The 27,856-nt window shown below is 40.0% G+C and overlaps 1 protein-coding gene across 48 annotated transcripts in view; it reads right to left on the bottom strand.

The window, feature by feature from the left end:
- The window catches only part of NRCAM (neuronal cell adhesion molecule), a 278,384-nt gene that overhangs the window by 69,213 nt on the left and 181,315 nt on the right, over positions 1–27,856 (bottom strand). For 21 of the 48 annotated variants that reach the window (XM_080663272.1, XM_080663305.1, XM_080663281.1 and 18 more), the window contains 8 exons: positions 21,385–21,585; positions 19,031–19,048; positions 15,022–15,127; positions 8,749–8,945; positions 6,756–6,878; positions 2,452–2,622; positions 1,891–1,947; positions 13–124 (listed from right to left, as the gene is read on the bottom strand). In XM_080663272.1, coding sequence (XP_080519398.1) covers positions 13–124; positions 1,891–1,947; positions 2,452–2,622; positions 6,756–6,878; positions 8,749–8,945; positions 15,022–15,127; positions 19,031–19,048; positions 21,385–21,490 — 890 coding nt within the window. In that variant the 5' untranslated portion in view covers positions 21,491–21,585. Of the gene's footprint in view, positions 1–12; positions 125–1,890; positions 1,948–2,451; positions 2,623–6,755; positions 6,879–8,748; positions 8,946–15,021; positions 15,128–19,030; positions 19,049–21,360; positions 21,586–27,856 lie in introns of all 48 variants that reach the window. The other 27 variants (XM_080663306.1, XM_080663317.1, XM_080663295.1 and 24 more) reach the window with 5 other exon arrangements.

Below are 27,856 nucleotides of genomic sequence, written 5' to 3'. Positions count from 1 at the left end.
GTATTAACTCACAGTCCTTCTGCAATGCATTCTAACGAAAGAACATTTCCTCTTAATTCCTCTTTGTTACTTGCATTGCCTTCTGGAGTTAAAAATGTTGGTGGCCTCTCTCTATTTGATTTAGCTGCAAACGAGAAAATCAATATGTATTAAAAGTTATGAATATGTATTTCTAGAAACACAGTTCACTGCCTAAAAATCTAATCCCTTTTCAAAACTATTTAACATTGTAAAATTTGTTAAACTACACATGCACACTCTTTGCCTTACAAATAGCAGTTGCTCACTTAGCAACCCAAGAATAGAAACAATTTTGGTTGCATAAACACTAATGGTAAGAACTATTCTCCTTTCATATATTTTCTTAATTTGTAAAATTTTTGTGAATCTTTTGTGTACAGGAAAATTTTCACAATGTAGACATAGAAAGGAAAATCATGTTCTCAAACTATACATCACGTAAAATTAGTGCTCAAAGCAAAATTAACTGTCTACTTTCTAGAAGATGATAGATTTTTCTGAGGGTATGACTGTGGTCGGGCTATTCTGGTTTCTACCAGGGACAACATTGCACTCAATTCCATTGATTAATCATGGAGATAAATTTGTGGTAGATGTCTAATACATCAAAGTCCTCAAATTGCAAAGTTTATAGAAAACAAACAACACGAAACAAAATTAGAAAGTTACTAATAGAGTCTGGCAAATTTTGCTACAAATTAAGAATAATAATGGAGTTAAAGAAATTGAAATTGGTTTCCTCAATGAAAATATAAAGAGGGCTCAAATTAGAGATCTCTGGGAGATTTATACAGGCCACCTTCTTTCTTATGGGGATATTGCCTAAATGTGGTCTTATATTGTGGTGGATTCTCAGAAAAGTAGAAAGCAAACCATATTCTGATTCTGTAGCCCTTTACAGTTTTCAAAACTTTAATGCATTAACTATTTGATGATCACAGAAATTGAATACTGTAAAATTATAGTTTTTCTAAGATTTTAAAGTTAGAGGCAATCTTACTCCTCTGAAATCACTTTGGGAATGGTTTTGAGGCCCATGTCTTTCAGGAGTATATTACAATGAAAATAAAATAAAACAGGAGTTGTGGCATGTCTATTCTGGTGATTGATAGAACAGTAATGTTTTTTACTTCATACTCAAAGGTAAAAAAAATAATGCAGCAGAAATTCTGCCTTCTAGATAATTAAGAAGATCCCATATTCCATAATTTTCAAAGATCAATTCCAGAATCCATAATTTTCAATGATCAATTCTGTACCTGAGATCCACATTTCCCTTAAGGAAATCAAGTTCTTTGATTTTCAAAAGAATGAAGATAAATGCTCTATTTTGTAAAAAATTACTTCTACTGAAAATAATGACTGGGTTTTAAACAAAACTGAGAAATACTGTTGCTAATTATACGATATTCATAATGTCATGTGAAAACAGATGGGAAATGTGATGACTTGTTATCAAAATCCACTTACTGTTAGTTGCTAAAGGTTACTAAGATGTTGAAGAGTTAGTATTCAAGCAGGTTAATGCACCCTGCCAATTCTTATTTAGTTCATGAGAAAAATTTATGAACAAGACAAAAAATGAAAAATCTAATTCTGAACACACATGAACATTTTTTCCAAATTATGTGAAATGGTTCTTTGCATGAAAACAGCTATAATAATTTTCATTATTATACATACAACATGGAAAATGTTTTAGTGGCATGTTTGCAAGCTTATAGCTAAATTTCACAAGAAACATACATTTATTCTAGTGGTAACTAGGAATTTCATAAAGAAATAAGGTTAAATAGCCATGGAGGTGAAGTTAGTGAACTAAATTCTACAATGAAGGAGAGATTATCAGTTACAATCACCATAACTCACCACCATAAACCTCAGTGTCACTCAAATTAGCTGCTATAGTGTCATTCAATTCATCCACTGAAATAAACAGAATATTATGAAGAATGTAAAAAGTAGGGGAGAAGGTATTGCAAGAAAAAATATTGGGCAATGAAAGCAAACACATCCAGCTATGCTGACCAAGTGCCATCCCTACCAACTAAAAACAGTGCTTTACATTGTACATGACTAACTCATTAATTTACTCAGTCACCCCCAACCAGCATTATGTGAACATATAACTGAAGCTGTAGGTTTGCCCATTAAAGGTATCATGGGGCATAAATCACACGCAAATGCGCAGAACTTCAAGTGAATTCACAAAGTTATCAGGAAAACAGTAACGTTAATTATAGCAAAAATTGTAGAGTAGAGTATTTAGGGTCTGTATGCATGCTCTTTATAACACATATGCCAACACTTTAGTCTCTATTCACAGGTAGCTTCCTGATCAATGAATCCCTTTACTTCAGTCAGTAGTAGTGAACAGTTGATATGTTTTACACATCATTGGAAGACAGATGCAGGGAGCTAAACACTTACCTAAAATCACCTTCACAGAAATAGGTTGCTTCTGCTGTATGGTTTGAGTGTGGTTAAATCTGGCGTAACAGATATAGTCTTCGCGGGAATCCTCTGGGAGAACATTGGAAAAATAAAGGTCTCCATTCAGACCCTGGGAAACCCTTTCACTCTGTGGAAGTCTTTGAAAGGCTGGGGAAAGGCAGAGAAATAGCCAGAGCAATCTATCATTAAAGCGACCACTTTCCAAATTAGCAAGACTATCACTAGCTCTATGTTTTATTAAATCTCCAATTGTACCTGTGGACCCTAATTTCTCTGGAGTAGGACAGAGATGAGATTAGATTTGTACAGTGAAGTGTTTTATTAAGCAAGAGTAAACCAAAAAAAAAAAAGTTTGTGTGACCTTTCCTAATATTTTAGTTAATCTCTAAATATACACATATGCACACATGCCTTAGAATATTATGCATTAAGGAAGCTTATAAGGATATTAACCTGGGTTTCATCATCACAAATGGCCAGACATGAAATACTGTGAGAGCACCTACCGTGAACTAGGCCCTGTGCAGGTGTCAGGCATAACAGGGTCTCTACCCTGTCTGAGCTTGTCTAACTGAAGAATCAGGCAGCAAAAGGGCAATTAACAATAGGGTGCAATAATGACACTATTTAATACTGCAGACACGCCCCTCAGCATCCCACCTCACCCAGCCTTCCTCACCTCCTCTACTTTTTCTTTTCTGAGTTACTTAGCACCTTCTAACGTACAACATATTTCATTTGTCATATCCATGGCTTACTGCCTGTCTCCCCGTGCCAGAATTCAAGTTCCAGGGCGACAGAGACGACCCCCTGCATGTCTACTGTGGTAGCACTGAAGCTGCACCTTGCCCTGCATAGCAGCTCCGTAATTTAATCAGCAACTGCCAGCTTTGTGTTTAACCATTTACTTCCTCTCAGGTCCAGTTGAGGAACTGTCTAGCTTCAGACATGAAGGGAAGCTTTTCTAAGATGATGAAGGATGCAGGGAGGTGGGACCACTGATCTGTGCGTGAATTTACACTAGGCTGGCTAACATGCATCCTGAAGCTTCTGACTCAACTGGGAGAATTCTTCAGCTTTGAAGTGAAAGAACCAGGAAAAATTGCACACCCCAGGCCCTGGGCCAGGTTGCTTGGGACCAGAGGATTTCTCCAGTCCGAGTCGCCGCTGTGTTCCTCCTGCAGCAGGTGCCCTAACTAACATTTCACAAAAGGTAAGCTTATGGTTCAACGCCTGCAGCTCCCTTGGGCAGAAAACATGGCAGAGAAATGTGGAGCCAGAGCCAGAAACAGTGCTGGTTAGCCATGTTAACAAAGTTCCCAGTCAAGATGCAAATCTGGCTGGTGATTGTAAATTCATGGTTTTGAGTCACTAATCCCTAGGGAAAGAATTGTTTTAAAAATAACTCATAAAAATAATGTACAGTTGTTTAAGTGAATACAGAGAGTCAAAGATAAGCATGAATTTATTCTCTTCTGTTTCTCCCGCTGGATTTTATTACTGACACGGTTCAGTAGATCAAACTAAAGTGCCCGTTGAATTCCTTTGCATTACATTTTAAAAAAATGTATGCAGATAGGAATAACTTGATAATGTCATCTTGCAAGAAGGATGCCATACAGATGTAAATTTTTCTCATATTCCAAATGCAATTTTATTTGAAAGATCCAGATGATATGCCAACACTCTAAAATGTATGTAGATGACATAGCGAGCAGTGCAATATGGAAAAAAAATTAGTTATTTATTCAGATGATTCTGAAACTATACATGTACATGTATCTTTATTAAATGAAAAGGTCATTTTTTCTCAATAAGAACCAAGGACCAAATACTGGCCTCCCTTGGCAGTGACATTTAGATACTGTTATTCTCAATGTCATACACCAGACATTTACATTTGATTTATTGCTTATTCTTTCAAAACCAGTAAAAGCAATAACGGGAAAAATATGTTTGCTCATTTACTCATGTATATGTTTATTTTCCATTTTTCGTGATACTTTCTCTGAGTGCTTTCAAATAAGAGTCAAAATGGAAATTATATGTTAGAGCTAAATTTTATCTTTGGTAATATGTACAGCACGTGACTTCAGAAGAAATCTTGTCACTGAGAATAAAATATATTCCCAACAAATATTTCGCTTGCATTGCTACCATTACACCTAAAGTACTCCTATCAAGGTCAATAGTAACCTCCATGTTGCCAAATTCAATAGTCATTTCTCAGTCAGATCAGAAGTTATATAATTTATCAGCAGCATTTGAAACCGTTGATTGTTATGTCTTTTTTAAAAAATTATCTTTATTGTTGCAAGTATTACAGAAATCTTCCCCCTTGCCCCCACTCCACCCTGCTCCTGCCCCCTCCCGAGGACCTTCATCACACTACTGTTTGTGTCCATGGGTTATGCATATAAATTCTTTGGTTAATCCGTCTTATTCTGTCTTCTTAACACTCCTTCACCACTCTCCCTTTGTTCTCATCTTAACACAGTGGCAGCTCCTTCTCATCTATTTTGCTGGTTTCTCCCTAAATTCTTGGTCCCTGGAGGGCTCCTGGTCTCAGTCCCCCAGGAGTTGCTCTGTACCACCTGCACTCGCTCCCTCCCACCCTTCTCTTCTCCAGCCCCTGGCTCTAAGAAACTCCTAAGGCAAACACTGCTGACTGGAGCTCTGAATCTTTTTCTGACTCATGTAGTTCTGACTCGTGCATCTCCCCATGGATGTCTCATCGGCCTGTCATGTTTAAAAGTCCTGATTTCCTGGTTTCCCAGCAGAACCACGTGGGACCCACCTGTAGGTAACATGCTAACCTATCAGTACAGGAGATTTTGGAGGGTGGAGAGGCAGAGCAATAAAAAAGTCCCACCAGGACAGGGACAGGTGGACAAATGTTAAAATGTCTAACGCAGGGGTGGGCAAACTTTTTGACTTGAGGTCCACAATGGGTTCTTAGACTGGACCGCAGGGCCGGAACAAAAGCATGGATGGAGTGTTTGTGTGAACTAATATAAATTCAAAGTAAAGGAGCGGAGGGGAGAGCAAGAGAACCCTCCGCTCTTTCGGCTCCGCGGGCCGGATAGAACAGCCGAACGGGCCGGATCTGGCCCACGGGCCGTAGTTTGCCCACGGCTGGATTATCACTTCATGACTCTGTGCTTTGGTTTCTTCATCTAAAAAGTAGAAAGAATAACCAGATATACTTCATAGGATTGTTGTGAAAAATTGATGAGATAACCCATGCAAAGTCCTTAGCAAAGGCACTTAATAAATATCCAATAAATATTAGCTGCTGTTGGGGGTAAAAAAAAAACCCACAAAAAGTGGGGAAAAAAATCAAACAGCTTGATTTCCTCTCCTCTAAGGGCTTCTGCTGTTTTGGGAAATGACATGACAATTCCATTTTACCAGTTGTTCAGTCCTGTAGTTATCTTTGATTCCTCTCTCTCACACCTCCCATCCAAACCTCAATAAATCCTAGAGGTTCTACCTCCTAAATATATCCAGAATCTGACCATGTGTTACCCACTAGACTGCCACTACCTGAGTCCGAGTCACCAGCAAGTCTAGATTAGAGCAGCGGCCTCCGAACAAGGAGGCCTACGGTCCCTTTGTCCTCTCTGTTGTCCATGCATGGACAGAAGTGATGTTATTGCTATTGGTTTTGTTTCAGGTAAAGTCACTCCCTCAATGTCTCCTACTTCATTCAAAGCAAAGCCACAGCCCTCTGCATGGAGCCCATGGGCTTTTCTGACCTTTCCTATCACTCTCCCCTTGGACTCACTGAGTCTGGCCCCACTGGCCTCCCTGCTGCCTTTTACACACACCACGGTGCTCCTGCCTTACGGGCTCGTGCCAGTTTTTCCCTTTCCACCCAGATATTTAGGGGCTTGTCTTGCTCTCATTCCATTAATTCTCTGCTTAAAACGCTGCTGATTTTCCTTCCTAGTACTGATTGCAAACTGACACATACTTTCAACATGCATTTATTGTCTGCTTCTTTCTCCACGCCCATCTATTCCTGCTGCATAGAATATAAGCTCGAGGAGAGCAGGAAATTTGTTTGGTTTATTTAGAGCACTGCCTGGAACATAGTAGGTGCTCAACAAAACCAAATGAATGAATGAAATGAAATTTATTTCAATGAGCATTTATTTTCCTGGGCATCTCTAAAACATTTTATAAACATTTTATGAATCACAAGTGATAATAATTTATTTTGACAACAAATAATTATCAGACTCTGAAAGAAAGAAATTCATATTATTAAAACTTACAATTATCCATCCAGAATATTATAGCTGGTGGTAATCCAATTGGAGGTCTGCAGGGAAGTACCAAAGACTGGCCACTTCGAAGTGTTATTGGTTCAAGTTTTTCTTTGGTCCACAACGGTGACCCTATGATATGAAATAACAATTTCTAAGTTATTGCTGCATTAAAAAGAGCACTAGAAAGACAAACTAAACTTTTGGGGAAATTGTAACTCAGCATTTGTATACATGAAGATAACAAGAAAATAAATTTTAAATACAGTGTTGAAAGTAAAAAAAAAAAAGAAAATTTTAATTCTGTGCCATTAATAGTATAAATTCTGAGTCAGTGATTCCAAGCCTAAGAACTTATATTAAATAAATCATTCGAAAGATACCTAATAATTTCATTACAAGCATGTTCTTCACAAAAGAATGGAAAACACTTAAACGGCCAAAGACTTGTAAAACAAATAACATAACTATACACTTACACCTTTTAATATCATACAGTATTATATATTATATAAGTATACTTATTGATAAAACTGGTGTGAGAATATACGTATCGTAGTTAAGTCAGAAAAGGTTATAAAATAGTACTTCAGAATGAGCTCATTTTAAACACATACAAACATATCTAGAAAAAAAAGCAGTAATTATTTTCTTGAATGGAAGAATGCATGAGTAACGTTTACATTTATTTTTTTATTTGGAATTAATTTTTTATATAATGAATATATATTACACATGTAATTTTAAAAAGCTTTTAAAATGACTAGAACTGCCAATGGTCATTTTTCTTGAAATCTATGCTCTTGAGCTGTTGAGAGGATTTGGGTACAAAACACTGCAAAAACAACCACGTAATAGCAAGGCAGTGAGGCCCCTCTATTTCTACCTGAATTTTGAAACAAATAAAAAGGATCCCAAATCAATTATATAGAAAAGATTCCTTTATTAACTTTTGGTCGAGAATATGTTTGTATATTTTCAGAAAACAACTCCAAGACCATGTGGATTTCTGCAACAGAGAGGAATTGACAGGTCTGCTCCAACCACGAAGACAAGAGGAGAAACAGTCCAGAGATGGAAGACACTGACGACGCCTTGCCACGCTAGCAGTCAGCAGCTGTGCGACGCAGCAGGTTGCCTAGGACCAAACCAGAGAAGGTCGGACCTGCATTGCCACCATGTGCCCACCATCCAGATATCATTGCTGACATGACATGTACACATAAGGAACTGTTTGACATTGAAACAGGGACTCAGAACTGTTGGACATTGAAATTGGGACTCAAACATTTTTTGTTATTATATGTTTATTTCTAGTCTGCAGAGGCAAGATTTTTTAAAGGAAAGAAATGGGGGGAAAAATAGATACAGAGGCAAAGAAGCATTGTCAAACTACAGCGGGAAGGCAGGGGAGGTTGCGGGGGCGGGGGGTGCTGTAAGAGATCAACCGAAGGACTTGTACGCATGCATATAAGCATAACCAATCGATACAAGACACTGCGGGGGGGGGGGGGGGCAGGTAAAGGCATGTACTGGGGGGTAGGGGAGGCCGGGGGGGGGGAGGTCAATGGGGGAAAAAAAAGGAGACATATGTACTACTATTTGTAATACTTCAAACAATAAAAAAAAGAATGTTTTAAATAAATAACACACCTCATTACCCATTTCATACTGAATTTATTCCACCTGGCTGTAAGAAGTTTGTTCATACATAAAATACATAAGAAATCAATAATTATATCAATTCAGGAAAGAAACACTTTTCTTACCCCTGGTGTTTTAATCGGGACTTATATAAAAGACATACTGGACTGACAAAGAATTAGGCTGAGGAACTTAGGGTAAAGCGGAAAGGGGCAATAATTTTTATGCAAAACAAAGTCAGATTATTGGAATCAATGCTGTTATCTACTCATAATAGTATTTGGGTGATGTAACAGATGCTGAGTCTCAGAGCCATGCTTTAAAAAGATCCACCTGTTGGTGGACAAGTCCCACTTACTGGATGGACGAACAACAATGTTATTAGAAATCGCAGCTCCACGTTCGTTCCTGGCTGTACACTGATAGACTCCTTCATAGGTCTCCGCTTTCCCTTCGCTCATAATGTTAATTACGAGGGTTCCTGAGCCAGTCTTCATGGTGACGAGAGGGTCTTTATCTATGTCAAAATGAGTCCCATTTCGGGTCCAGGAGAAGCTGCCCAAGACATAAAATCAGGATTACTTACTCTTTAACAAATTCCTAGTAGTTTATGTGTTTTCAGAAATAATTATTAGATTTTGATATTCCATAAAAGAGCAATAGGCTTCACACCTAAAATGTTTCATTGAATCATGACTTACAAAAGAGTGCTGGCCACATATTTTAAGGTACATGTCTTTATTAGGACTATCCAAAATCTGACTCAATAAAGAAATCATGCACACAGATTGCCTGTCAGTTTTCAAAGAAATATAGAAAGGAGGCCTCCTAGGCACACTATCTTAGAGCTTCATTAGCATTTTTATTGTAAACTCCATTGTTCATAGAGTTGACCTATCTACAACAATTTGCTCTGGGCTGAAATGTGACAAGGAAGGCCTTCACAAGTAATCAGACAAGTTTCAAATTGCCAAAGTGCAAAGTGTAGGATGGGAAGAAATGCAAGTTCAATGGCGTTTTAAATGTTGGTTATTGAAAGTGGTAAATCTATATATAATGTATTTTGAGAATTTTTAATTCTAAAGATAATTTTATAAATTCCATAGGCATTATTTCAAATTATCAACTGAAATTCTTCTTTTTCAATTTCATTTATATAAAAGATTTTCTTATATAAAACTCACAGTGCTCATGTAATTAAATACTTTATAACTAGTCACAAGGGCCATGCTCATACAAAGGGATAAATCTCTAAACTTCACTGTTTTTCAGGACCACTTGGATTTCCCTTCTTACTGCTCTCCTTATAGTAGTAGTTGTGACAACTGCTAGGGTGGGAGGCAGTGTGGTGGTGCCATTGGCATATACTAAGTACAGGTTAGAGATGCTGCTAAATAACCTATAATGCACAGGACAGCCCCCATTTCCACAACAAAAAATTATCTGTCCACAATATCAATAGTGCTGAGATAAAGTACATGTAAAACTAAAGAGGAACTCCATCAAATTATATCATGTTAGGGCTTGAGTGTTCAAGTGTTTCTAATATGTCCGACTATATTGTTTTGAAGCAAGCCTTTGATGAAAGATTTTTATATACTTCAGTATTTAGTATACATTAATTTTTTCTCAGGTGCTAGTCTGTGCTAGTTTGGTAAGGTCAGCAATAGACAAATTCAGAAATAAAATATTTGAGATTCAAGATGGTGGCAGATTAGATGGAAGCTATACTCACCTCCTCCCAGGACCAAACTGTGTAGGGAGCGGCTATAGGGTTAAGCCGTGGACTGACCTGTGGCAGGGCCACAAACGAGTCCCAGCTTGGAGGGCAGAGCTCTCCTAGCATAATTAAGCTTGACCTTATAGCCCTCCCTAGTTCCTTCCTGGGTAGCTAATGGGCTGTGGGAGGTGCAGCAAGTGCTGCCAAAACAAGTGAAACTCACAAGAACATTGTAAACATGCTGACCACTACCCTTGTTTTGGTTTGTGTGCTCTGACTATAAAATAGACTTGGTTTGCAGGCGGTGTTGCTGTCTCTCCATCAGAGAAGCAGCGTCCCACCGAGCCCCAGCTGTATTCTCTTGTCTGTCTTCTTTAATCCTTACCACCCCTCCTCAGGCTCATCGAACCTGCCCGTGCTGGACACGGCACAAAACTGGAGTTACAATTAAAGTACAGAAAAATCACCCTGAATAACCAACTGAAGACTAGCTGGAGAGAAGTCTTATAACCAAGGACTTACAGAGGAGGACACATTGAGACCGGTAGGAGGTACAGAGGTACAAGAGGGATGGCAGGGCACTCACAGGCAGCAGCTGAAGTTCTAGAAGGATATCTCAGCTGTGGGAGGGTTCCCCCTGAGAAGTGTGGGGTATAAACCCCAAGCCAGACTCTCCAGGCAAGAGCGCCAGAACTCGGAAAGAAGCCTACATAACATCTGGCTGGGAAAAGCAGGATGTTTCTGTCCCCAGGCAGAGATGGCTAGAAATGCAGGCACCCTCTTAAAGGGCCAACGCACAAAATTTCATTTGTAGTCACTCACCCTGGGATCAAGTGGAGGGAGGGCAGAGTGGACTAGAGCTGTGTGAGGAGAGTCTGGGGTTGGTGGCACTGGGAAGAGAGCTGAGAGTTCAGCCACCAGGATCCCTGTGCTGAGTCATTCCCCTATACTGCAGAAGCCATCTTTCTCGGACAAAACATTCCCATCCATGCAGCATCAGCCTAGGGGGAAGCAATAGCTCTGCCAATTGGAAGCACTCTCATACCACCCTGTGGAGCTTCTTACACCATACGTAAGAATAAACTCAAAATGGATAAAAGACTTAATTGTTAGACTGGAAACCATAAAAATTTTAGAAGAAAACATAGTAAAATCTCAGACATTCCTTGTACTATTATTTTTTTCTTTATATATCTCCTCAGGCAAGGGAAACAAAATAAAAAAAATAAATGGGACTACATCAAACTAAAACATTTTTTTGTACAACAAAAGGAAACCATCAACAAAATTAAAAGACAATCCACTGAATGGGAGAACATATTTGCTGATATATCTGATAAGAGGTTAATATCCAAAATTTATAAAGAACTCATACAACTCAACACCAAAAAACCCCAAACAATCCAATTAAAAAATGGGCAAAGGACCCGAATAGACACTTCTCCAAAGAGGACATACAGATGGCCAACAGACATATGAAAAGATGTTCAAAGTCATTGATCATCAGAGAGATGCAAATTAAAACAACAATGAGGTATCACCTCACACCTGTCAGAATGGCTACCATCAACATCAACAAATGACAAGTGTTGGTGAGGTAGAGAAAATTGAACTCTTGTGCACTGTTGGTGGGAATGCAGATTGGTACAGCCATTGTGGAAAGCAGTATGGAGTTACCTCAAACAATTAAAAATGGAACTGCCTTTGACTTAGTAATTTGACTTCTTGGAATTTATCTAAAAAAGAAAACAAACAACAACCCCGAAACACTAATTCAAAAGAATATGTGCACCCCTATGTTCACTGCAATGCTATTTACAATAGCCAAGATTTGGAAGCAGCCCAAGTGTCCATCAGTAATGATTGGATAAAACAGCTTGTTACATTGACTCAATGGAATACTACTCAGCTGTAAAATGGAAGAAAATTTTACCCTTTGTGACAACATGGATTGACTTGGAAAACATTATGCTAAGTGAAATAAGCCAGTTAGAGAAAGACAAATACCATATGATTTCACTCATGTGGAATTTAATGAACAAACTGAACTAACAAGCAAAATAGAAACAGACTCATAGATAGAGAGCAGGCAGACAGCTCTGGTGAGGGGAGGGTTCAGAGGTGGTGGTGAAGGAATTGAGCAAGTAATAACAAGGAAGAAAACTCTTGGACATAGACAACAGTGTGGTGATTGTGGCGGTGGGAGGTGGAAGAAGGCACAGGGGGGATAAATGGTGATGAAAAGATAAAATAAATAAAATAAATAAAAAGAAGTTTTTAAAAAATTGCAAACATGTATCTAATACAGGACTTGTATCTAGAATATATAAAGAACTCTCACAACTCAGTAATTAGAAGACAAATAACTCGATTAATAAATGAGCAAATTATTTAAATAGATATTTCAGCAAGAAAAGATATAGAAGTATTTAATAAGCATATGAAAAGGTGTTTCATGTCATTACTCATTAGAGAAATGCAAATTAACATCTTTTTCACACTCACTAGAATAGCTAAAATCAAGACAGACAATAACAAGTGTTGGAGAGGATGGGGAGAAATAGGGACATTTATACATTGCTGATGGGTAAGTAGAATGGGAGAGCCACTTTGGAAAATGGTTTGGTACTTTCTTAAGAAGTTATACATATCCTATATAATAAAGAGGGAATATGCTAATTGACCATCACTCCATCACAAAGATGGCTGCACCCAGAGCTGAGGCCTAGTTCCCTTAAGGAGCCTTAAGGAGCAATCAGCAGGGACCTGAGGCTACGCCCTCCCCTGCCCCCGTGGGGCTTGACAGGGGACCTCAGGCCGTGCTCCCGGCCCTGGCATCAGGCTGGGGGACCTCAGGCCCCATCTCCTGCCTTGGCACCAGGCCAGGGGACCTGAGGCCACGCCCCCCACCAGGTGGGGCTTGACAGGGGACTTCAGGCTGTGTCCCCCACCCGGGCACCAGGCCAGGGGACCTCAAGCCACACCCCCACCCCAGCACCAGGCCAGGAGACCTGAGGCTGTGCTCCCCTGCCTGGCGGGGCTTGACAGGGGACCTCAAGGTGCACCCCCAGTGCTGGGTCGGGGGAACTCAGGCCGCGCCCCCTGTTCAGCGGGGCTTGATGGGGGACCTGAGGCTGCGCCCCCCTGCTGGCAGGGGTTGATGGGGGACCTCAAGGTGCACTTCCCGTCCTGGTGCACTTCCCGTCCTAGGGGACCTCAGGCTGCTCCCCCACCCCAGCGCCAAGCCAGGGGACCTCAGACTGCACCCCCCGCCCGGCGGGGCTTGACAGGGGACCTCAGGCGGCGCTCCCTGCCCCAGCACCGGGCCAGGGGACCTGAGGCTGCGCACCCCCGTCTGATGGGGTTTGACAAGGGACCTCAGGCCATGCCCCCCACCCAGTGGAGCTTGACAGGGGATCTCAGGCCATGTCCCTCATCTGGCAGGGCTTGACGGAGGACCTCAAGGCACGCCCCCCGCCCCGGTCTGGGCTGGGGGACCTCAGGCTACGCCCCCCATCCTGGCACCGGGCCAAGGGACCTGAGGCTACACCCCCTGCCTGGCAGGGCTTGACAAGGGTGGGACTGGCCAGGTCTGGATCTAGCCCAATGGGGCGGGGGAGGCAGCCGGGTCTGGGTCTCACGTGATTTTGAGGTGCATGTGGGTGGGCGGGTACTTGACTCTGGGTCCCATGGTGAGCCCCAGACTCTGACAGGAGGAAGGTTTTCATATACATTTTACTAATTTTCTTTCATCTCTGACACTTCTTTTATAGAGAAAGGGCAAATAGCAATATTAAATTATTTCCTCTAATTAATCCCCTTTTAATGTGCATGAATTTTGTGCACTGGGCCTCTAGTACTTATCATACAACCCAGCAATTCCACTCTGAAGTATCTACCTAAGAGAAATAAAACAAATGTCTACACAAAGACTTGCACAGAATGTTCATTGCAGTATTATTCATAATAGCCAAACATTATGCCAACTGAAAGATGCCAAATGTACATAAGAGTACATGTTATATTCAATTTAGATGAAATCTGAGACAGAAATTAGATTAGTGCCTGAGGCTCAGGGTAGCAGGGAGATTTACTGCAAAAGAGCATAAGGGAACTTTGGGGACAATGGAAAAGTTCTAAAACTGAGTGGTGATTGTTACAAAACAGCCAATTGGTTAAAAATAAGCAAACACTTACAATGGGTAAATTTTATGGTATATAATTAAAGGATATTTTTTTGTTAAAGAAAAAATTTAAAAATTTTCATTTTTTATTACTTAATATTCCACATTACATTTTCATAATAATAACCCAACTCTCCCAAGTTCCTACATATTACTGGACAAGTTAGCGATCATCCACTAATTAACCATGGGATCGTGGGTAAGTTATCTAGAATTACTAGGCATCAGTTTCCCATCTATAAAATATATTCATTGGGCCAGATAATCTCTAGCATCTCTCCCAACTCTAAAATGCCATGCAGTGCTCATTGCAAGATCCATTTGGAAAATTCTGAGTTACTGAACCCAGCCAAGTTAGTAAACCTACTTAAGGCTATTTTATAGACCTCTCTATAAAATAGCCTTAGAAATCATCAAATTCAAGTTCTTTATTTTACAAATAAAGATACTGAGGCCCAGAGAAGGGGGATTTGCCTATGTCATAAGGCCATTAGAGCCACTAGAATGCTCTTTCCACATCTCCCCACAATTTTTGAGCATCTTACAGAATGCTCATCAGAATACAGAAATGCTATCTGGGTTTTCAAAAAAGAACAGACTGTAAGTAGAGAGAAAAAACAGTGAACCTACAAATGGTACTTGAAAGATGTTCAGGGCCTGCAATTAAGCTCAGTGTTAATATCAGCGCTTACTTTTAGTACTATGACAAAGCGGAAAGCACACCCACCTGGGAGGAGGTTTCCCTTTGGCCTCACATTGGATTACAATGTTCTCTCGAGGGTCAATAATGTAATCTTTTGGAGACTGTTGAATGATGGTTGGAGGTTGTACCACTTAATTGTAGAAAGAAGAACAATGTAAAGAAATAAATCATTTAATATCATAATAGCCATCATTTTTTCTATATCAAATCACTTACCCCAGACTAAATATGCTCCAAATGCTTTTAGTAATGTCTATGGTGGCAGCACATGCCCCAGTTGATTCTAACCAGCAGTCTCCTAAAACTTTGAAGTCAAGGAATAACTTCCTTTGGTAACCCATATGAACTCACAAAGCCCATCTCCCCCCACTAAAAGATTGGGAAAATAATTACCAATACAAGTTTAATATTAGGACTGTTTCTTTTCTGATGTAACAATGAGAAATTGCTCTGATTCCATAGGTTCAAACAGGCCTTTCAATTAAATTTAAGTGATGTCGCAAATTTGCATTTCTTAGGAAAGAGTAATTGACTTATATTCATTAGTGAGCTAACATATGTTAATATACAGAGTGGGGCAAAAGTAGGTCTACAGTTGTTTATATGGAATATAATACAATCCTATATAATAAAGAGGTAATATGCAAATTGACCGTCACTCCAACACATAATACGTCCTCCCCCATGTGGTCAAAGATGGTCGCCCCCATGTGGACACAGATGGCCGCCACAAGATGGCCAGCAGGGGAGGGCAGTTGTGGGCGGTCAGGCCAGCAGGGGAGGGCAGTTGGGAGGGACCAGGCCTGCAAGGGAGGGCAGTCAGGGGTGACTGGGCTGGCAGAGGAGGGCAGTTAGGGGCAATCGGGCTGGCAGGGGAGGGCAGTTAGGGGTGACCAGGCCTGCAGGGGAGGGCAGATGGGGGTGACCAGGCCTGCAGGGGAGGGCAGTTAGGGGTGACCAGGCCTGCAGGGGAGGGCAGTTGGGGGGTCCAGGCCTGCAGGGGAGGGCAGTTAGGGGAGACCGGGGTGGCAAGGGAGGGAAGTTAGGAGTGACCGAGCCAGAAGGGGAGGGCAATTGGAGGCAACTAGGCCTGCAGGGGAGGACAGTTAGGGGTGACCAGAGCAGTAGGGCAGGGCAGTTAGGGGTGACCAGGCTGGCAGGGGAGGGCAGTAAGGGCAATCGGACCAGCAGGGGAGCAGTTAGGCATCAATCAGGCTAGCAGGGGAGTGGTTAGGAGGTGATCAGGCTGGCAGGCAGAAGCGGTTAGGGGCAATAAGGCAGGCAGGCAGGCGAGCAGTTGGGAGCCAGCAGTCCCGGATTGTGAGAGGAATGTCCGACTTCCCGTTTAGGCTCAATCCCTCAACGGGTCCCAGATTAGAGAGAGTTCAGGCTGGACTGAGGGACACCAACCCCTCCCCACTCCATGCATGAATTTCATGCACCAGGCCTCTAGTAGTTAATAAAGAATAAACTTTGTGTTTGTACCCGAAGAATAAACTTTGTGTTTGTATGCGAAACACAAAGTTTATTCTTGTATTATTATTTATTAACTATTGTATTATATTCCATATAAACAACTGTAGACCTACTTTTGCCCCACCTTGTATGTTGGGAACAAGTAAATTTGAGAACTTAATGTTTAAAAGATGGTTAAGTTAGTGACTGGATATGTCTTATTAGAACCAGGATGTAGGTGGCTAGTAAGAACAAAGGTAAAAGTCTTATTTGGAAGATAAATAGATTTGGAAAGTTCTCTGTTACAGGAGATAATATTTTCATTCCACTCTTCAAAGTGTTATGTGATTATTTATTATCAAATCATAGGCTGAAACCGTTATTGACCCAGAACAATTTAATCTGAAGAAAGCTGGTTTCTGGACATTCAACACTCAATTCACTCTAAAATTACCATGTTCTTTTTGTGAAATCAGAATCAGGAGTGTTAGAACAGGAGAGGACTAGAGAAATGATCTATGTCAGCTTATTATTTTTGCTTAGGCAGCAACTAGGCTTGACTAGGAAGGCACACAGCAGAGAAAAGAGCCAAACTCTCCTGGTAGAAACAACTGACTTGCACACTGGGAGAGCCATTCATATAGACCAGAGTTCCTCAACCAGGGCAGTTTGCCCCCACCCCTGGCCATATCTAGAGATGACTTTGGTTGTCATCTCTGAGACTAGGGGTGGTACTGGCATCTATTACTGCAGAGACGTGAGGTGCTGCTAAACATTTTGCCATATATAGTGCCCCCCTCCGGAACAAAGAGTTATCTCAGTCATTGAAGTTTTTCATATTCTAGATCTACCCTTTCCTTTGCCCATGCTCTGTGCATCCTCTGGGAAATCTCTTCCACTGACAACCAAGTGTTTCCCTAAGCTTAATAACTGCGCTCTGCTCTTGTCTTTCTTTACTGTGGCCAGGGCTAAATTTATCACTTCCACATCCAATGTCTTATAAACCTGCAAATATGGGTCTCTTCTCTTGCTTGGTCTCCAGCCTTGTGCTGTCCACCAGACATCTTTTACTAAGTATCCAAATGACACCTAAAAACAGGTCAAAAGATGAAGCCATCACTGTCATTTTTTTATTGTGCACCTATTAAGTGCAGGATACTGGACAGTGTCAATTTCTCCTCCCTTTAGCAAGATCTGTCCCCCTCCTTGGCCTCCTGGTAAGCCAGCTGCTCTTCCCAGCCTCCACCACAACACAGAAACCTCATTCTTCCAGCCATGTCAGTTCCCGATGTTGGCTAGCAGTTTGGTCTGGTGGCTAAGAACTAGTCTGTTTCTTTCTTACCAATTTTGAGACCTCAAGCAAATTTTTTAACTTCTGTAAGACCTAGTTTCCTTAGAGAGAAAATGGGGTTTGAAAGTAGTATCTAACTCCTAGAGTCACTGGAGGATTAAATAAAACAATCTGTGTAAAATTATTAGTACATGCCAATACTATAATGGTTCATCAATGTTCTCTATGTTTACATTATTATCACAATCATTTTTGTTTGGACCAGCTTCACCTTTGAGTGATCCTGTATGCTCTGGGAGTATAGAGTTTGGGATGATGGAAAGAAACCTGGAATTTCACACCCAGGGAACGGTGGACATAGGTGGTAGGTGAGGGAATTCTTAGGCGTGACTCAGCCCAATTCCTCGTGCTTTTCTGCAAGGGACAGAGGTGGAAGACTGGTAGTTTCAGACTTAGAACTTATATTCATGTGTTTGCAATAGAACTGGCTTAGATGTCACTCCTAACTGCCAGGCGTTTACCGTCGAGACCTACCTATATGAACAGTGCTTAGATCACCTAGCTACTAACAAATGCTTTGAAGTAATATGGAAAAAAAGGTGGTTTCACATAATTTTTCTAGTTAATCCAACATCAAAGGATTTTTCATTTGCCTGAAAACTTTTTTTTAGGTAGATGATAGATACTGTTCAACGGATGCCGAGGGGTAGCAGAAGTTTTTGCTTAGAGCAGGCCACTTGGAAACGCTATGAGGGAGGGCTGTTTATTGCCTTTTGCACACTTCAAAACAACATTCAGATTCTCCAGGCCATTATACCAATGGCACCTGAAAACACCTGACTACACAGTCCACAAGCTGAAGAAGGATAACAGGGTATGTAGATGCCATTTGGAGGAAGCGTCTGCATGCATCCAATTTCTAAAAGGGACCAAAAGACATGTCTGTATTCCAGCACACATTTGCTAGCATTTAGAACCAGATAGTCATTCTCTTTAAATGGAGTGAATTTTCTCATTGAGTTACATCAGAAGTGAAAATAAGCACAGACGTTAGTAGAACATAGTATTGGTAAATGAAAAATAGTAATACCTGAGTCTTCAGAATTCGTGCAGGGAATATATTAAACTTGCTTCTTGGTATTTTTAACGTTTAGCCACAATAAATACACATGCTTAAAAACGTTAGTCACAAAACATAAAATTGTGCATTTAATTCACACTATTCACTCAAAAACAAAAACATGGCCAAATTTTCGCATTGCCTAGTAATTGCCAAAAGACACTTACAGTCTTCAAGAAGTTTTGCTTTTTCCCCATCAATATCAGCAGGTGAGTGGGCAAACAGGATTAAAGAAAACCAGATGTTAGTAATAAGAACGTTAGGACCCTGAACATAAAAGGGGCATCTTGATATGATTTGACCTAAAAAAAACTAGTATAGCAAAGCTTGAAGTTGTGAAGTGGTAGGAGAAAGAAACTCCCATTCATGGGTTTGTTTATTCTTGTAGCAGTTATCCCATATAACACATGGAAGAACAAAAAAAATAATTCTTCCAGGAATAAGAATGGCTATTTCCATTCCATCCATGTAGTACCAGACAAGTAATTATGTTCAATTTGGAAAACAGCTGAAATCTACAATTAATCTGAGTTGTCACACACTATGTAGTGTCTGATCCCATTATCCCAGACATCACTATGCACATGATAATAACACTTAACAACGGGAACACGCCTGCAATGACAATGTTCCGTCCAAGACAAATCCAACACTGATTTTAGGTCTTTACATTTCTACTGTTAATCCCCATATCCGTAATAAACTTTTCAGATTGTTAGCATATTTCTGCTTTCAGAATTCCTCAATCACCCAGGGATTGTCAGTAGCCACAACAAGGAGCATCTCATGTAGAAGGGATGTAAGGAATAGGGGCAGGGAAGAAATTACATGAATATGCAATTCAAATGACTCTGCAGGGCTGCCTGGCACTAGCTCTTGCAAAGGTTAATGCAGGAGGCCCTGGTTGTCCGTGACTTTCTTTTCATCATGGTTATGCCTCTTCTCCATCAGCAGCAATAATGGAGTTAGCCGTAGGTGATTATTTCCTTCTGATTGTTCGACTGAGCAGTCAGATTAAGGGAGAATAAAACATTTCTCTCCAGTGCTTTTATCGCTCTCCTACATACCTCTTAGGGCAAATGCTTACTTAAGCATTCCAACTCCAGTGAGTGTAAGTGATCCTTTTTTTTTTAATTGAAATTAAGGTTATTAAAAGAATATGTTTTGAAAATAAGCAAAATACTGCATTTTTTTTTTATACTTTAGACTATAGAGGCACAGCAAAGGAATTCAACAAAGTGTGGGGCAAACCACATCTCTTCTTAGAGTCTTTCCACCGGCAGTTGTAACCTCTTTGGCAAAAAATGATATCCCAACAATCGAATAGCCCCGGGAAAGTACTATCTTCCTTGCACCTTGGAAAGCTTGCCAAACAGATGTTCTATTCAGGAAGCTAATGGATTTAAAGAAGTCATGCAGATTGGGGATAAAGAATAAATCAATTCTGAAGTTTAGTAATTGTCCAGATTTGAAATTCTGCTTTTCAGTGCAGGAAAAGTGACCAGTTGAAACCAAGCGTTATCTTCATTTTTTCATAAATAGGCCACGCAGACCAGGGAGAGTCCAGCATATACTTAACTACTAGGAAAAGAGTAGGCTAATACAGTAGCTGTTCTTGCTCTATTTTAAACAGTGTTCTTGCAGATGACTTGTTGTATTTTCAAAATTTACATCTTGAGCCTGGCAGTGTGGCTCAATGGTTGAGCAGCAACCTATGAACCAGGAGGTCATAGTTCAATTCCTGGTCAGGGCACATGCTGCAGTTTCGGGCTTGATCCCCAGTAGGGGGCGTGCAGGAGGCAGACGATGATGTTTCTCTGTCATCATTGACGTTTCTCTCTCTCTCTCCCCCTCTCCCTTCCTCTCTGAAATCAATAAAATATATATAAAAAGAAAAATTACATCTTGATCTTTATGCTTTTTAAACAAAGAAGGCTTTAGATAAGATGCACTTCCTATATCTAAATTAATATTTAAGATTCAACAATCAAAGGTGAATTTTGTCTTGTCTGAACAGAAATGAATTATGCATAGTGTAGGGATGAGGAAGTGGTGTGGGGTTGGCCAAGAGCCTACCCCCCATCTTTTCCAGAGCACTCAGTATATGAGAGGGTGGAGAAGTGGGGAGGGTGAAAGTGGGGAGGTCTCCAGGATCATTTTAAAGTAATTCATGTAGTTTTCTTGCAGGACTCCTTCTATAAAGAGTCCCCTGTTGCGAGGATCAGGGCACCACACAATTCACTCCTTCTCAGGCCAGCCCTGTCCCCTGGTACACAAAAGGCACCTGGGGGCGCAGAAAGATAATGATAGGGAGGGCGCAATGTGTCTGATGTTTCAAAGGCCATTTCTCTGGTGCGATTCTTTATAAACACCAGGTGCTGAAGGTAAAAGCCAAATTAATTTTGATTAGCTTTTCAGTATCACACAGACACCTTCTCCATTCACACAGTTCAGAGTAACGGTAAATGCTGGGGAGGTTTTGACTCCCGGGCCTAACAGCTTTAAAAACGTTAATACTTACAATCAAGAGGCACATCCAGTGCACTAATCATCTGGCACAGGAAGAGAATCAGGGGCACTCTGCCTGCAGATAAGCGCTTCTTTTTCGGCATTATTTTCAGCTGCATTAGCTTAACTCCTGCTGAGACCCACAAGCTGAATTTCCTTTTCTTCTTTCACAAAAGATTTGTGGGCAATGTCTAAATAATTTTCATGCAGGAAACTGAAAAAGTACAGAATAAAAATTATAGTGTATTAAAAAGAAGGAAATGAAGAGCGGAAACCGGCAGCAAAGAAAATCAGTCCTGGATTATACATGAACTCTAAAAGCGAGCTAATTTTTAAATATTTAACTCCTGGGACTAGAATAATCATTTATTCATAAACCAGCTGAAATCAGGTCAGAAATATTGGTAGTGATGCTAAGCAAAAATCTGTCTACTCTGCCATCTTTATGATTTTTCCATTTTATTTTTTACTTATTTTTTATTTTTTTAAAATATTTTTTTATTGTTGATAGTATTACAGCTATCTCCCATTCCCGCCCCCCTTTACCTCCCTCCTCCCAGCCCCTACCCACCCTCCAGGTCTTCACTACCCTATTGCCGTGTCCATGGGCCATGCATATAAATATATAGTAAGTTCCTTAGTTTATCTCTTCTGGTCCCCCCAACCCCACGTTGAGATATGTCAGTCTGTTCCATGTCTCTGTGCTTCACATTTTTTAGTCAATTCATTTCCATGTAAAATATCTGCATTCCTATCAGAGCCTGCCATGCCTTCACACAAACTTGACTTATAAGTCAGTTAGAAAGTGTGACGTTAGAGGGGAGGCTTCTCCATTCTACAGATTATTTCTGGGAAACTCCAGGGCATTGCTGCAAATTTGCTTCAAACCCCACACTGACTTACCAGCTGAACTACTGACAATTCGGGCCTTCCCATCTTTTCCTTAGACTAGGCTGGGGCAGCAGATATGCTTGGGCTCTGCGTTTCAGGCCTTCCTCACTGAAGTCACCCTCCTGAGCACTGTTAATTCTTCCTAAAGGGTCTTCTGTGGTTAAATATTGGGAGTAGCCATATGGGATCTACCAAACAGAGTTCAATATATCCTTAAACAGGTAGTTAAAAAAACCCTCAATAATTTGGCTACATTTTATCCTACCTACCTTATCTGTTCCTATTTCCACGTAACTTTTTGTTTTGTTTGTTTGATGGTCTGTTTCTGTTTTTCTTTCTTAGGTCAATACCTTGAATTTTCCCACCTTTTTGCCTTATCTATTCTATTCCTTCTCCCTGGAATGCCCATTCCACCATATTTCCTTATCAAAGTCCAATTTATTTCTGTATAGAACAGTTAAAATTGAAACATTAGTGATCACTAAAACTAGGAAGTCATTTCCCCCCCCAAAAAAATTCCTGAAATTCCTTATTTTAATCATCACAGATAGATAGATAGATAGATAGATAGACAGATAGAATCAAATAGATTTATTTTTTGTATTCATGCTCTCTACCATACTCCTTTAGGCCTCTCCCATCTTTGTATCCCTCTCCCTTCATGTAACCTAGTGTGCCTTGCACATTAAATGTTTACTGTCCACAGGAGAAGATGAGCACATACACAGAATACAGACATGTTTTGCTAGCAACTGACTTCTGATATGAATCTAATTACTACTGTAATTGGACACTTCTTGCTAAATAAATAAATAAAAGAATTTGCTGTGCTAAATATAGATATTATACATATATAAATATTTTGTGAATGAAACATCCATATTGTGTAGTTTCATTTAAGAAATAGGAAATTGACTTTCCATAATATAATATGTAAACAGTCAGGCCCAGTAAGCATTGAGAGGCAGGTATAGAAGCTCACACTACCATTTCTAACCCAAATACAAACCAGACTGTCTTTCTGTGTGTGCAAAGCATATCTACATCAATTAGCCAAATTTACTTACGTCTCTCATGATCTTCTGTTAAATTGCTAATTTTGCATTTGCTCATAAGCTTCAGGGAAAATAAAAATACCTAGCATAAATGGCACTAAAACAAGTTGATGTACATACTATACATAATTCAGAGATAACCTCAGAATCACTGAGAAAACAAATGGCACACCTGCCAGATTTTTGTGTCAAAGTAATTGAGTTTATTCGACTTAAGTGCCTCGCTCTCTGAATAGGTGCTGGAGAACTGAAACACTTTCTCAAAGGTGTACTAATACATTATAATGCTCATAAGTTCTTAAGCAACCACATACACTTTCTGTTCTAAGTTCTTCATTTATTATTTATTTTTCCTGGATGCCTTAACTAGTCATCCTTCAAAATCGAGAAAACCGGTAGACAACTTCAAATAAAAGAAAGTATCGTTCAACCTGCTTTTCCTTTTAAGAGTATATATATATGGAATAAAATATCGCATTTTAAACCACAGTGATGCATAAAGAAAAACATTAAGAAAAATAGAGAAAGCACTTACTTAAAAGAGACATGAGTAAATCCTCAAAATGAGAAAGGCATGAACTATGATAATTGAAAATGTGGTCTCTCTTCCAAGAAGTTGTAAGTAGCCACAAAATTGTGTCCAGGATAGGTTCTGTTTGAGGAGCACAAAGCAATGGCCCAGCCCATCCTCTGAAGCCTGCCCCTGGAAATTTACTCACTCCTCCTACGTATGCCGTCACAGGTGAAAAACCCAATGCCCAAGGACAGCATTAAGTCCCCAGCACTCAGTCAAAGTGAAAATCAAATACAGCTACAAGAAATTACGCTTACCCTCTGTAAGAGTAATGTGCGCTGCGCATCTCACAAAGAAACACCACTGCTTCTGCACTCAATATTGATGTCAACGCCCTGCCCTGCCAGGAGCCCATCTGCCTCGTAGTTTACCTTGAAAAATGATGGTCATTCTCTCGTACATGAGAACCATGAACGAAAACTAAATTGTTCATGCAATGACATTCAAATAAATAAAACCCCAATATGAAATAGCAAGTCATGTGTAGTCAAGGCTAAAGAGTATGTGAGCACAATATAGCTTGTAATTTGGAAAAAAATATTTGCCACAGACATTTTAAAGCATGCTGGAATGAAACAAATGGTAGGTTCATCTTTGGAATATAAATCACCCTGATATTTGAAAACACATATATTGTTAAAATGAACCAGACTAATGATAAACAATAAAGCCTTTTAATATTTCATTTAATGCCATTCAAAGTAACTTTTCACACCTTAACTCCAGAACCTCTTACCTCCCTTCTTCAGTAAACTTTTCATCATTAGAAAAGAAATGCAATTCAAGGTTCTCTTACTTCTTTTAGCCCAAAATTCATATTAAGTCATAGAGCAAATATTCCCCTGCATTATTTATGGTACATTTATATTTTTAAAAACCTAAAGCTGTTATTAAGCCCAAGAAACAGCTCTTGTGTTGTTTACTTAAAAAGTCTTGTCATTAGAAAGAAAATAAAATATTTTTCTTTCAAGTGAAAGATAAAATTCGTTTAATTAAAAAACTGAGAGACAAAGCATTACTTACCATTTCATTCTAATCTGTACTTTTGAGCATCCAAGCATATGGGTGGTTTAATGCTGACTGCACACGTAAGATGACCCACTCTCTGAGCCAATAAACTTGTGACTGGCTGCTCCGTGGCACACTAATTATTGCTCTCCTGACTCATCAGTGGCTGGCCTCACTGACTGGATAGCTAACTGCGTGGGACATTATCTTGGCTGTGAAAGGCGTTTTTCAGCAGTGAACCTGAGAATGGTTACTTTTTATATTTTGTTGTGTGTTTACCACAAAGAATAAGCACATCAATGCCCATTTTTAGCCCATACCTGTGCTTTTCAATCACAGATTTTGAGTCTGAGACTATGGAACGAAGGTTAGAGAGAATGGACAATGACTTCACATAATTAACACATCAACAAAGTCACCCTTAAATCTATGCAACAACACTACGATGAGTGCGCCTCAGAAAACAGTAGTTTGAGATGTGACTACAGAGATTGTCAAGGCAAACTTTATGAAGTACCAAGGAACAAGTTTCTAATTTCCTCCTCGCCCAAGGTGATGTCCCATAGTAGAGTTTCCACAAAGAATCTGGTAGCTAGAACCTGGAATAGTACTGAAGGAAAGGTGAACAACGAACAGATCTTTTATTTTTACCCAAATAACAGATAATGGACTACAACTTAAAAATAGCTCAAATCTCCACTCATCAGGCATTATAACTTATTTGCTATTCAGAAAAGCTCCACAAAATAGGAAATCAGGTATTATATGCATTTAATAGATGAGGAGAAAAAACCAATCATAGTGGACAGCTATTATTCACCGAGAACCTTCCATGTGCCAGGAGTCACACTGCGTCTGCTCCCTGCTTTAATTTACCTCCTCTTGTCAATAATCCCCAAAGGTAAATACTATTACATGCTCCAATTTCCTGATACAGAACCCAAGATGCAAGGTGGTAAAGTCATGTGCCTAAGGACTCACAGTATGAGAAGCTCCAGACCTAGGGCTCCAGTTCTGAAAAGTTCTGGAGTTTTCAGTTATCTCACATTGTCACAGCCTGAGAAGCCCCTAGCATTTCCCTCCCTCTCATATCCTCCTATTTTACATTTAGTCAACTTGCAAACAGAATGACCAAGTTCAGGCACCAGTGTTTAAAAATAAAAAAAAAGCATGAATGGTTTCTGAATATCAACATATCTTCACAGTGTTGCCAATAGCACAACTTCAGGGGCCTCTTCACGCTGGAGTCTATGAGAATGGTGCCAGCTGGGATGGTACCACCTGCTGGCCCTGGACTTTTAAAGGAACTGCAAGTCAGGACAATGTAGGTAAGATGCACTTTAAAAGTTAACTTAAAAGTAGGCAATATATGTACATAATACCATATTCATAAGGTATGAAAGACCATATAATTCAAAGTAAGCAAGCCAGAAACCAAGTTTCTGCCCTTTGAGTGTTACTATTACCAAGTTTTGTAAATCCTTCTAGAGATATTTGATGCATAAAGAAGTATAAATATAAATATATATATATATAACACAATGTTTTAAGGACCTCTTGGATTTAGAAAAAAATTTAAAGCCTTTTTTGACTGGTGTTAAACAATAAAAAATACCGAAGTCTTTCAATGGAATCTAATTATCTGCCACACAAAATTATTTTGCTACTGGCTTTTCCACACCTCCTTTATTAAGCACAGAAACTATAAGAAAGGAAATAGTAGATAGTGATATAATTAAGAGATCTAAGACAAAGGGATAAAGAATGCTTAATGAAAGTCCTTATGTGTAAGACTAATAGTGACCCTGACCAAGGGTGGCACCTGTTCTACACGTGTCCAGCCAGTTATCTGATGACAGTTGTCAGCATCAGCCTCAGGAATGAGAGAGCTGATTAGAAAACGAACGAAGGGTGGAATAAGAGAGAAAGATAATAGTGTTTCTCAAAAAAAGCCTTGCTCACTCCTACCTTCAAATCCAATTACAATTAGCTAAACAGAATGGAGAGAAGACTATTCCATTCTGAAGGCAAGCCATGCTCACAGTCTGACTTTCATCATTGACCCCACCATCCTGACTAAGGCTAGAAGAATTAGGGGATGGGGGGGTCTGACCAAAGGCAGCAGCCACATAGAGCCTGTGAAATGACTTGGCTGTTGTAGATGGCTGAAGAATGACTGATGAAGTGGTAAGACATTCCTTTCTCCTGGGGAGGGTGAATATGAGGCTGAAAGAGAAAGTGAGTCAATAGTTTAGGGCAGGAATAAAGCTCAAAGATCACCCAGAGGCAAGATAGCATGAGAAACCATGCATAAGCAGAGGATATGACATAATCAAGAGCAGAATGAAGCCAGTAGACAGCAACAAGATCAGCAGAAATAGAGACAAAGAGTCACTGAATGACACGGAATCAGTGGAACACCTGACAGGTGATAACAAGTGTCTGTTCCTGTTGCACTATGGCAACCAGGCCTCTAAAACTCTAACATGATGTTCCAATTCTTTATGAAGTTTGCCAGAATAGTGGTTGTGATGGAAATGTCTTCCTGTCTTTCTTCTATCTGTGAATTCTAAAACAAGCCTTCATTAACATGGTGGGTAAGCTGCTACATCGGTGGCCCACAGGAAGCACTCCTCCCAGCATCCATACCCATGGGGAGTCCCCTCTCACATGACTCTGGGCTTGGCCATGTGACATACTTTAATCAATGGGATTTTAGCAAGAACTATGCAAGCAGAGGTGCATTGAACACTTGCACACTGGGGCTTATCCTCTTGTAATGTTCCCTCTGGGAAGTCTGAGCAGACTACTGAATGACAAGAGACTAATGGAAAGAGACACTGGCACATGAAAGACTATTTTTAACTTTCTGGTCCCAACTGAAGGCTTGTTAATACACATGCAACAGAAAAATCATCTGAGAGCAGAAGAGCCAGATGTTAGCCATCTGAGGGTTA

This window comes from Plecotus auritus (assembly GCF_963455305.1).
Source record: "Plecotus auritus genome assembly, chromosome: 4".
NCBI classification, from domain to species: domain Eukaryota; kingdom Metazoa; phylum Chordata; class Mammalia; order Chiroptera; family Vespertilionidae; genus Plecotus; species Plecotus auritus.
The sequence above is the reverse complement of the archived record's forward strand: the minus strand, read 5'-3'. Positions and strand labels throughout refer to the sequence as shown.